Below are 12,920 nucleotides of genomic sequence, written 5' to 3' on the forward strand. Positions count from 1 at the left end.
GACTCTTCCAAATATGTCACTAATAAGTAGAAATTCTAAAACAAAACCTGTGTCATAACCTTTCCCACTGTTGGACTGTGTGCTGTTGGGATACTTGCCAGCAGCTTGAGATTCCAATATTTGTTGTTTGCTGTGCACTTACATTCCTGTTTCAAGTTGCAGCTTGCGTGGCTCAGAGTTGGACCCAGTGCAAATCTTATCAGTCAATTGGGTGCAAACCTCAGCACTACCTAGGTTCCACATTCCTGTACAGAGTTGCGAAAGAGCTCTGTGATAGGCAAGTGAGCTAGTGGTAAATGAATAGATCCAATTGAGACTTGAGTAACTCTACTTCCTCATCTACTTTTGAGTCAGACAGGCAGTCAAAATTATAACTCAGACTCCAGTTGGAGCTGTCGTAAAGTTAGTTGCAGGCTGGAAAGTGAAATGACATTCTGTTCCTTTTTAATCGATAAGTTTTTAAGAGCACTTTATTTCCTGGTTAGCTGGGTTAAGTTGAGGTTCTTATCTTTTAATTCCATTTAGTGTGAACTTTCCTTTCTGCACTTTCTTCTGATAGGTGAGTGTGCTAACAGATCAGGTGGAGGCCCAAGGAGAGAAGATCAGAGACCTGGAGGCTTGTCTGGAGGAACATCAGCTGAAACTCAGCACAACTGAAGAGATGCTACAGCAGGCAAGTTTATTCTTCAAGGGAACATGTCATTATGTAGTTAGTGGAATTTTACTTGAAGTCTGCAGTGCAATTGACTCTTTAATTCGAAGCTGTTTATCCAAATGTATTTTCAAAGCACAAAATGCTTCCTTGGTGCCTTTTTATTTCCACTGCTTAATTTGAATGATGGATTTGCGTTCATTTTCTACAGAACATTGGAAGGACCAGGCATGTATTTTCTCGTATTTGGGAGATCAAAAGTGATTGATTTAAATTGAGATGATTGTTAGATGATTAATGAAGTTAATAGTTTCTTTTTACTGTATCTTGCCTGGTGGCGGGAGTCCAGACCAAGGGGGAGTAATCTTAGTCAAAGGTAGGTCTCTCAAGGGAGATGTCAGGAAATACTTATTGCAATGGCTTGTGGAAATCTGAAAATCTCCTTGCAAGCCTGTTGAGTCTGGGATCAATTGAAAGTTTTCAAAACTGTGATTGCAAGATTTTTGCTGGTTAATTAGAGTTAAGGAACTAAAATGCTTAAGTCAAGTTAAGGCATAAATCTGCTGTGATCTAATTCAATGGCAGAACACAGTCATGAGGGCAGAATCACCACCTCCTGTTCACATGCTACTCTGAAAAGAAGTTAGGAGGAGTAAATCTAAGTTTAGCAGTAAGTTCTTCAGGTTGAGGTCACTTGGCTGATGGGCATGTTTTTTTTTGTGTTCACATGCATTGCCTCCTGAAAGTGCTGATTTAAGTGGAACAGAATGTATGTCTGTGTGAGAATGCAACTCTGTCTGCTGGAACTTAACAAATCGTTTCTTCCTGGAGATTCAACCTTTTTAAGTTTTTAAAAATAATAAACAGAAGTTGTTTTCCCCATAGTGGAACTTTGCAAAATCTGCTCCATTGGCCTGGTGAACAACCTAAATATTTAAAAAGAAACATTTTAATTCAGCACAAACATGCTCCTTCGCAAATTTTGGTCTAATAGTTTTGGGGAGTAATTAAACACAAACTATAATGGGAGGAGCAGAAGATGAAAGAACATGTGGTTTAACCATGCTTCTCTCAATATGCTTTTTTTTTAAACTAAGTGGATATTTTGAGCCTAGATAGGACTTGAATAGATAGAACATTGTAAACATCCTTGGGAGGTTGTAAAGAGCTGAAAACAAAAGTATTAAATCAAGCTCTTTTTTTTTTTAATGAATGAAACATGGTGCTCAATATGCGTAAAGTAGGGTCCATACCAATCTTGGTAAAGGGAAAAATTTTGGTCAGGTCAGAGAGAACTTCCTTTCACATGAAAATAAGTACTTCCTTTTCTGTGGTACTATGGATGGCCTAATCTTTACAGCCATTTATGAACTTTTGAATTGCTTGTAATGTGTGAAATGATGCTGCATTTTTGCATAAACTATATTATAACAACGTCCAGACAATCTGGTTTTAGTAGTGTTGGTTGAAGGACAAATGTAAAGGACAGGTTACAAGGTACGATTCCCTTGATCATCATCTGAGTAACAGCATGGGATCATTTACATCCACCAAAGAGGACAGAAGGACCTTCTGTGTCTGAGACAGCATCTCCAACAGTGCAACTCTCTCTCTGTATTGCACTTGGAGTCATAGAGGTCTACAGCACAGAAACAGACCCTTCGGTCCAACTTGTCCATGCTGACCAGTTATCCTATCCTAACCTAACGTAGTCCCATTTGCTAGCACTTGGCCCATATCCCTCTTAAACCCTTCCTATTCATATGCCCATGCAGATGCCTTTTAAATGCTGTAATTGTGCCAGCATCCACCACTTCATCTGGTAGCTCATTCCATACATCACCACCCTCTGCATGAAAACTTTGCCCCTTGGGGGAAAGATATATTTGGGACCTCTCACCTCTAGTTCTGGACTCCCTCACCCCAGGGAAAAGACCTTGTCTATTTACCCTATCCATGCCCCTCATGGTTTTATAAACCTCTGAGGTCACCCTCAGCCTCCGATGCTCCAGATTGTCAGGAAGAATGTTTTACCAGAATTTCTCAAGGAGGACTTGAAGCTGCAAATTTCTGATTCAGAACCATGGTTGTTACTAACTGATCCATGGCAGGAATAGATCTGTGCACACATCTTTGATAGGCTAAATGGGGCCTCCGTTTAATATCTCATCTCAAATGACAGCAGCTCCAATAATGGATGCTGCGAGGGTTTGGAGGGGAGGGTTCAATCTCAGTAGTCTACTCAAACCTGGGAATGGAAATTGAACCCATAACTTTCTGACTTCGACTCAAAAGTGAAAACATGAAGAGCACTGATTCTTACTCCTCACCTCTCCTCCGCAAACACTTCAAGGAGTTTTCAGACTCACAAGAAAACCCACTGCGGATCCAATTTTGATTTTTAAATAAAAGCTTTGGGCGGACTTCAACAAATGTTTTGTTTCTGAAAGTATACAATATGTTTAACCACATTGTAACTTTTAACCAAAAGTTTGAGGTAAAATTTTCCACATGGGGCAAATAAGGGCAATAGCATAGAGACTGAGGGGTCAAAATATTTAGTTTCTTTGTGGGATATTCTAGAATGATGTAGATATAATTCTGATGATGAAAGAAATCAAAAGGGTATGGGAAGAAAGAGGGAACAGGGTACTGAGTTGGATGGTAAGCCATGGTTGTATTGAATGGTAGAGCAGGCTCGAACAGGTGAATGGTCTACTATGTTCTGTCCCTATGTCTCACTCCCCAATCCTAATTTTAACTGGGCTAATGCACAGGCTCTGTTCCCTACCTCCCTCCTGCCTGGCTGCTCTAGGTACTCTGGCCTCTTCTATCTGAATAACCCACATGCTCCCTCCTGCTGAATGTCTGTTGCACATTACCATAAAGTAGCTCAACCAGACACAACTACTTGTTCTTGTGTAGTTGCTGCTCCTCCAATCACAGAATCTATCTCTTGAAGAGCAGCAAGAGTGGGAAGGAGCAAACTTGTGATTGGAGAAGCTGGAGCATGTGATAACAGCAGGGTCTTTCAATTGGAGGAACAACTCCTGACAGATTCTTTCTCTTCCACATCTGGAAAGTGGCCTTCCTCTGGTCGTTCCTGTGATTAATTTTCAGGATTACTTGGGGGCTTTTGGGGGTGGTTTCACTTGCCACTTCTCTGTATTTTGAGCACTGAGAGATACAAGGGGAATCTGAGTAGGAATGGAAGGAAATGTAAGATGAAGTAGACTGGGAGGAGGCTCCCATGGTATACAAAGGCCAGAACTGACCAATTGGGTTGAATGGCTTATGTTGTCCGTTACATGTATTGGTACCGTAGGTCATTATGGTATAATGTGTTTTTTTCTCAGCATGAATTGGCTGTAACGCGATTGACATATTGTAGACATTATTTGGATAACGCAAACTTTCTCTGGGACGAGTATACTGGTTTTCTATTAGCGATCCTCTACAGTGTGACTTTCTATCATGGTTTTCCATAGTGCAAGTTTGTATAGCACGAGGTTGCAGAGGAACACAACTGTCACGTTCTAGCAGAGCGGCCTGTACGGGAGACAATTGTTCAGTGCTGATTTCTGTCTGACTCTGACCCCTATCCCTTTGGAATTATTGAGTTTCTGTGCTCAATTTTACTGGTAGTGCAGATAGCTTGCCACCCAGGACAGGGAGGGCCTGAAGGACATGGGAAACCAGACCACTCACTGTGCCACTAGCTGCTTGCTAGTCCAGCAGGTGAAGTTCCTCACCGCATTGGCCAGATCGAACAGGGCGACATCAGCTGCAAGGCACCCAGTCTTAGAATATCATCATGGCAAAGGATGCAGCAGAACTTTGAAATGTGGGCCACATATCATAGAGCAGACAGACACCTACAAGGTTGGTCTGTTAAGTCTTCGCGGAGGGGCAGGAAATTTCAGACAAATGGGATAACCTCTCATTTCCCAAACTTAATGGCTTCCCACAATGGTCACTGAGCACAATTGGATACTGTCCTCATTCAGCAAAAAAGAATTTGCATTTATATTGTGTTTTGATGTGGCCTCTCTGTAAAGCAGGGTTTCTCAGAAGTAGTACCAAGCTAGAATTAATACTCAGCCACTTAGAGTCATAGAGATGGACAGCACGGAAACAGACCCTTCAGTCCAATTTGTCCACACCAACCAGATATCCCAACCCAATCTAGTCCCACCTGCCAGCACCCAGCCCATATCCCTCCAAACCCTTCCTATTTATATACCCATCCAGATACCTTCTCAGAGGTTCAGAAAGAGTGCAGAGCATTTTCAGGTAGTTTTAAAGCAGGAGGGAGACCGGTTTAGGGAGGGAAGTTTAGAGTGCAGGGCTCTGGCAGTCTCATGCACTGCGACTAATGGCAGAGTGCAGAGAGCTGAGAGTTAGCGGAGGTCAGCTAGGTTTGGATCTGGGTTCCTCTCAACCTGATTCTGGTTTAAGATTTTGCAATAAAATTGCAGTAGGAGAGCCTCTGGGGCCACTTCATACCGAAGTTAATGTGCCAGAGTATTATACTACCCTGATGGCCATACTGCGTCCTTGACAGTTTAAATATAACCCAGCTATTTAGTTCAAAGCTGCGTCTCAGTAGTGGTAAAGCCTGCTTTATCTATTCCAGGTATTTACTGGGATTAGAAGTCCCTTTCCACTGAGCTACCTCTCTCTCAGCAAAAATCAGCACACATTCAAAGCTCCAAGCTCTGTGCTGTTCTTCCAATTCTGAGCCTGCTGTGTGTTAAAAGCAAGTGAAAGGCCACTTGTACTTTTTGTTCCTACGGGGGCAGCTTAGTGTCAGTAAATATTCCAACTTTGGCATGTTTCATTTTCAGATTTGCTCTGGTGTTATGCTAGTGCAGTGCATTGTCATTTCTCAATGTGGAGGAAAGGATTTCTTTAGGCTCTCTACAGTCCCTTTTCAGTATCTCCGAATGTTCCAAAAGCACTTTACAGCTAATTAAGTTACGTTGAAGAGTCGACAGTGTTTTAGGAAATATGGCAACTAATTTGCATGCAACAATCTTTCAAAAACAGATCTGAGATCTTGGCCCAGTAACCCCTCTCTTCAATAATGCTTTGGAGTGATATATTGTGGTCAAGACACACTCTCTGCATTTCTTCAAGTTAGTGGCCTTGGGATCTTTTACATCCATCTTGGAAGGCAAATTAGCGTCTCAGTTCAACATCTTTCTTGATAAAATGCTGCATTTTCTCAGTCACAACCTGACCTGTCAGTCTAATTTGTGCTCAAGTGCCTGGCATGGGCTTGGATGTATGACCTAGTAGAGTCAGAGAGTCATAGAGAAGTACAGCACGGAAACAGACCCTTTGGTCCAAATCATCCATGCCAACCAGATATCCCGACCCAATCTAGTCCCACTTGCCAGCACCCGGCCCATGTCCCCCGAAATCCTTCCCATTCATATTTAAAAGGCATTTGGATGGGTATGTTGCAATTGTACCAGCCTCCACCACATCCTCTGGCAGCTCATTCCATACATGTATTACTCTCTGCATGAAAAAGTTGCCCCTTAGGTCTATTTTTATATCTTTCCCCTCACCCTGACACTATGCCCTCTAGTTCTAGACTCCCCCACTCCAGAGAAAAGACCTTGTCTACTTATCCTATCTATGCCCCTCATGATTTTATGAACCTCTATAAGGTCACCCGTCAGCCTTTGCTCCAGAGGAAACAGCCCCAGCCTATTCAACCTCTCCCTAAAGTGCAAATCCTCCAATTCTGGCAACATCCTTGAAAATCTTTTCTGAACCCTTTCAAGCTTCACAACATCCTTCCAACAGGAAGGAAATCCAGAATTGCACGCGATATTCCAACAGTGGCCTAACCAATGTCCTGTACAGCCGCAACATGATCTCCCAACTCCTGCACAATAATCTGACCAACAAAGGAAAGCATACCAAATGCCCCCTTCACTATCTTATCTACCTGCGACTCCACTTTCGAGGGGCTATGAACTTGCACTCCAAGGTCTCTTTATTCAGCAACACTCCCTAGGACCTTACCATTAAGTGTATAAGTCCTGCTAAGATTTGCTTTCCCAAAATGCAGCACCTCGCATTTATCTAACTTAAACTCCATCTGCCACTCCTCAGCCCATTGGCCCATCTGATCAAGATCCCATTGTAATCTGAGGTAACCACCTTTGCTATTCATTACACCTACAATTTTGGTGTCATCTGCAAACTTACTAAATATACCTCTTATGTTCACATCCAAATCATTTATATAAATGATGAAAAGTAATGGACCCAGCACCAATCCTTGTCTTCACTCCACTGGTCACAGGTCTCCAGTCAGAAAAACAACCCTCCACCACCACCACCCCTTGTCTTCTACCTTTAAGCCAGTTCTCCCTGTATTCTATGAGATCTAATCTTGGTAACTGTCTTTGGACTCTCGTTATCGTATTTCTGAAGGCTTCCCATTTTCCATCCGTCCGCTTACCTTGTACATCTGCTCCCAATCAACTTTTGAAAGTTCTTGCCTAATACCATCAAAACCAGCCTTCCTCCAATTTAGAACTTCAACTTTTAGATCTGGTCTATCCTTTTCCATCACTATTTAAAAAATTATGGTCACTGGCCCCAAAGTGCTCCCCCACTGACACCTCAGTCCCCTGCCCTGCCTTATTTCCCAAGAGTAGGTCAAGTTTTGCACCTTCTCTAGTAGGTACATCTACATACTGAATCAGAAAATGTTCTTGTGCATAACAAATTCCTCTCCATCAAAACCCTTAACACTATGGCAGTCCCAGTCTATGTTTGGAAAGTTAAAATCCCATGCCATAACCACCTTATTATTCTTATAGATAACTGAGATCTCCTTACAAATTTGTTTCTCAATTTCCCACTGACTATTAGGGGTCTATAATACACTCCCAATAAGCGGATCATCCATTTCTTATTTCTCAGTTCCACCTAAATAGCTTCCCTTGATGTATTTCCAGGAATATCTTCCCTCAATACAGCCATAATACTATCCCTTATCAAAACGCCACTCCCCCTTCTCTCTTGCCTCCCTTTATATCCTTCCTGTAGCATTTGTATCCTGGAACATTAAGCTGCCAGTCCTGTCCATCCTTGAGCCATGTTTCTGTAATTGCTATGATATCCCAGTCCCATGTGCCTAACCATGCCCTGAGTTCATCTGCCTTCCCTGTTTGGCCTCTTGCATTGAAATAAATGCAGTTTAATTTATCAATCCTACCTTGTTCTCTGCTTTGGCTCTGCCTGCCCTGACTGTTTCACTCTTTATCAACTGTACCAGTCTCCAATTGAAATCTTTCCTCACTATCGCCCTGAGCCCCCCCCCCCCCCGCCCACCTTAATTGTTTAAATCCTCCCAAGCAGCTCGAGCAAATCTCCCTGCCAGTATAGTAGTCCCCTTCCAATTTAGGTGCAATCCGTCCTTCTTGTACAGGTCACTTCTACCCCAGCAAAGATTCTAATGATCCAAAAATGTGAATCCTTCTTCCATAAACGAGCTCCTCAGCCATGCATTCATCTGCTCTATCCTCCTATTCCTGCCCTCACTAGCTCGTAGCACAGGGAGTAATCCAGATATTACTACTCTCGAAGACCTCCTTTTTAAATTCCTGCCTAACTCTCTCATATTCTCCCTTCAGAATCTCATCATTTTCCCTTCTTATGTCATTGGTTCCAATGTGTACAATGACCTCCTGCTGGGCCCTCTTACCCCCTTTAGAACATTCTACACCCTCTGAGACATCTTTGATCCTTGCACCAGGGAGGCAACACACCATTCTGATTTTTCACTGCTGGCCACAGAAACATCTCTTTGTGGCTCAAACGAGACAGCCCCCTAACACAATCGATCTCTTAGAACCTAATGTACCCCTCATTACATTAGAGCCTGTCTTGATACCAGAAACCTGACTGTTAATGCTACATTCCCCTGAGAATCCATCACTCCCTACATTTTCCAAAACAGCGTACTTTGTTGAAATGGGGATAGCCACACAAGACTCCTGCTCTACCTGCCTACCTCTCTTAACTTTCCTGGAGCTAACCCATCTATGTGACTGTATCTGTGGCTTTTCTCCGTTCCTATAACTGCCATCCATCACACCCCCTTGCTCTTGTAAATTCCTCCTTGCCTCTAACTGTCACTCCAACCGATCCATTTGATCTGATAGGATTCACAACCAACTGCATTTATTGCAGATATAATCCTCAGTAACACACAAACTCTCCCTGAACTCCCACATCTGACAAGAAGAGCATAACGCTCTACTGTGGGCCATTTTTGCTTCTTCCAATCTACAGACCCAGAAAATAGTACCGTCTTATTCCTCTACAAAACACTGCTCCAGGCTAGCTTAATACTTATGACTTATGTTTTAAAATTTAATCAAGAGACCTATCTGAATAAAATATATAATTAAGAAAGAGCCCACTCTATTCAGTATTGTAGATTTACAGCAAGACTATTACTTAAAACCAATCACTTATTTGTTTCAGTGTGATGACCACTTCCAAACCGGTTCCTCCAAGATCAGTTGTGAATTTCACTGTTTGTTAATTTTCCTCTACACACTCCGTTGATTTGACGGTTTGTTTTTTGTCCAAAATTCCAAGACTATGCAACAGCATATAAAAGAGTACAGGGGAACCTCGATTATCCGAATGAATTGGGCGGGCACTATTTCATTCAGATAATCGATTGTTCAGTTAATCGATTAAATGCCTTTCCTCTGGGCTCAGTTTTTAAAATCTGCTCCCCGTTCAGGAGGTCAGACAGCAGCACAGCATGCGAGACCCTGCCCCCAATCCTGTCCAACACCACGCACTGCCCCCCAACACCGTCCAAACACCTCCAACACCTAAAATATCTCAATAGAAGCAACCTGTTCTAGCCAGAAAATTTTCCCATCCTCGATCTTGGATTACCCAGAATCCTTGTTGACGCAGTTGAGCTCAATAACATTAAGTCATGCCTCACAGCTGTAAGATTATCAGAAAAATACATGGAAGAGTTAGTGAAATCTGTCAGCAAGTTTAAATTGGATTATGGTGCACAAAACAGTTTCACATGAAGGAAGTAGTGTAATGAGAATTGATCAGGAGGCAATAATGAATGAATTGTTTGTCAGTTCGACAAATATAGAAAACACAGCCAATTTATACACAGCAAGCTCCCACAAATGACTTTGTAATAATTAATGGATAACCTGTTATTGGTGTTGATTTGGAGACTTAATGTTGGTCAGAATAACCCTGCTCTTAGAATTGTGGCCTTCTTTTTAGTTTCGCCTGAGACAGCAGATGGACAGTGAGGCCTTTGGTTCAGTGCTACCTCCCACAGTATAGCACACCCTCAGTCATTTGCTGAAGTCGCTGGGTGGGACTTGAGTCCACAATGGTTTGACTCAAAGCTTACTTGAGCTGACAATGTGTGGAACAGTTACACCCAATTTTGCCAGAAGCACAGGAACATACAAGTAATATTGACTCAGACACCAGGCCTGGATCAGTTGGTTGAGATGAGCAGAGTATGATCTTGCTCACTCACTGAGTACAACTCCAGTTCAGGGTCAAAACATACCTATGAGCTTACTCTGAGGTTACTTTAAATGCTACAAAAACAGAAATTGCTGGCAAAACTAGCAAGTCTGGCAGCACCTGTGGGGAGAAATCGGAGTTAACGTTTCAGATCCAGCAAACTTTCTTCAGAACTGATGGTAGTTAGGAAAAAGTTTTTTTTAAAAATGCAGACTGTAGGATGAGGGGAAGGGGTCAGGAGTAAACGGTAGGCGGAGATGGACCCCCAAAGAGAGAAGAGCATTTGGACACACAAAGGAGTGGATAATTGTCAGACTGGGAGAATGAATTTCTGCTATTTGGCACTCCCTGTATTCGCTTTGCTCTAGCAAAGCTCAGCGCGAGCTGGAAGAACACCTCATTTTCCACTTGAGCTCAACAATTTTACGGCTTGAGGCACCTACTGCCATGTCCTTACCCCAACCCCCACACACCAGGCCTTGTTATCACATGGTCTGCTATTACACCCTACCCATTGTTAGCCATTATTAATCCCAGTTAGCCTAGTTCTCCTGGTCTGACTGTTACCCACTCCTTTTGTTTGCCCAAATGTTCTTCTCTATTTGGGCTCTATTTCCACCGACTGATTACTCCTTACCACCTCCACTCCACCAACCCCAGCCCCCCAACCACCCACCCTTCTACAGGAAAATCTACTTTTTCCTAACTACCATCAATTCTGAGGAACAGTCACTGGACCCAAAACATTAACTCTGATTTCTCTGCACAGGTGCTGCCAGACCTGCTGAGCTTTTCCAGAAATTTCTGTTTTTGTTTCTGATTCCCAGCATCCAGAGTTCTTTTGGTTTATAACTTAACGTGCTACTGAGTTTCTTGGAATTAGACAACCTTTCCACAGTATTCGAACAAACAATTTGCATTTAAAGAGTAACCCGAAATTAGACAAATGTCCCAAATGTTCACTCTTCATAAGAATGTTTAACAAACAAAATTTGATACCAAGTTATAGAAGGAGAGCTTAGAACAGATGACCACAAACCTAATTAAAGGTTTTATGGCATGATGGGATGAGAGGTAGAGAGGCAATTCCTGAGCTCAAGACTCAAGAAGCTGATGTGCAACCACAAACGGTAGAACAATTAAAATAAGGATACACAAGCCAGAACTTGGAGTGCGGAGGTCTCTCAGGATTGGCGGGTGGTTGGGGGGGGCCAGGAGGATCTTGCAAAGAGGGGAAGGTAATATATCATGGGAAGGAGTTTGCAAATGAACATTGGCATCTTAAAATTAAGGTAGGGAAAAATGATGTCATGTGTCTGGCAGTCAACTTGATACTGAAAGTTTTAACTCTCCAGTATTGTAATTCATTCTTCCTCTCCACGTAAAACTAGAATTAATGGAAATTTTAATGTTGTGAAGTTACCAGTGTAGTTCTGTGAGCACAGGGATTGACTGATGAACAGGCCTTTGTGTGATACAATCAGTGGAGTTTGGAGGAGCTCAAATTTATGGAGGATGCAGGGTGGAATACACCCAGAAATATATTAATTCAAATCATAAAATGTGAAATATTTACCCAATGTGAAGCCGACCTGTGTTTGGGCAAGTATACATTTTATTTAGTGTTCTCTCCCAGCACTAAGGTACTGGGCTGGAGGATCAACAGGCAGAGGTAATTGGCAAAAGGACAGAATGTAGATGAGAACTTTGTTTTTAATACAGTGAGTTGTTGTGACCTGGAGACCACTGCTTGAAAAGACAGTTGCAAATTCAAAAGTGGATTGATTAAATACTTGAAAAAAATTGCAAGGCTTCAGGAAGTGACCAGATTCGGATGAATTGATAGCTCCTTTGAAGAGACAGTACTGAAACAATGGGCTGCATGGCCACCAGTGATTCTGTTTTCAGTTTGTTTAAAGAAAAAGGTTGCAATGTTAAGCTGTGTTTGACAGAAGGTACATTTTGACTGTACATGATAAAACTCGCTCGCTGATTAATGTGGGAGATATGCTAACAGACTGACATAAGATTATTGTCTGATAATGTGCCTTTTATGTCCTTGCAATGTAGCAAGCCAGGAAATGGACTTGATATGATAGACCTCACATAAATTCTTGTTTTTTAATACTTGAGATAATATATTTTATACTTTGGATTTTTTTTATTATGGTTACTTCCTCTATTAGAAATGTTATATCTAGTCACCGTCTCAGAGCACATAATTTACCATCCAAGATTTTTTTCTGTTCAAGGAATGCAATTTATTTTGGACTGTAAGGAAATTTTGAGGGGTATGGGAATAGTGAGGGGAGGTGAAGCTTGGTGTGGCAAATTAGCCATGATCTAATTTGAGTGGAAGTATAGGCTAATGGGGCTACAAGTTTTCCTTTTTGTTTTGTTCCATCATATTCTAAAGGATGGAATGCTGTGTTGGTCCCAGGAGTGGGAAACACTGGTGGAGGGGTCTTAATTGGATGAGAGCCTACAAATCAGATTCCCAAAGGTGCAATGAAAGTTTGGAATGACATTTTCAATACAGAGGAACCTCGATTATCCGAATACCAATTATCCGAAAATGGGATTATCTGAAGGAGACCTTGCATCAGAGATGTGTTTCCAACAGTGATTGCATCTTTTGTTTATAGTGATTACTCTGTGTCTGTCTCTGTGTGTCTGTCTCTGTGTGTCTGTCTCTGTGTGTCTGTCTCTG

At 42.1% G+C, this 12,920-nt stretch overlaps 1 protein-coding gene across 16 annotated transcripts in view; it reads left to right on the forward strand.

The window, feature by feature from the left end:
• Window positions 1-12,920, forward strand: part of LOC122557714 (liprin-beta-2-like) — a 275,346-nt gene that overhangs the window by 171,758 nt on the left and 90,668 nt on the right. For all 16 annotated transcript variants that reach the window (XM_043705608.2, XM_087996379.1, XM_043705609.2 and 13 more), the window contains one exon: window positions 560-673. In XM_043705608.2, coding sequence (XP_043561543.2) covers window positions 560-673 — 114 coding nt within the window. The remainder of the gene's footprint in view (window positions 1-559; window positions 674-12,920) is intronic.

Source organism: Chiloscyllium plagiosum, unplaced genomic scaffold, assembly GCF_037043375.1.
Source record: "Chiloscyllium plagiosum isolate Xiang-an unplaced genomic scaffold, Cpla_swu_hap1 HiC_scaffold_18, whole genome shotgun sequence".
NCBI classification, from domain to species: Eukaryota; Metazoa; Chordata; class Chondrichthyes; order Orectolobiformes; family Hemiscylliidae; genus Chiloscyllium; species Chiloscyllium plagiosum.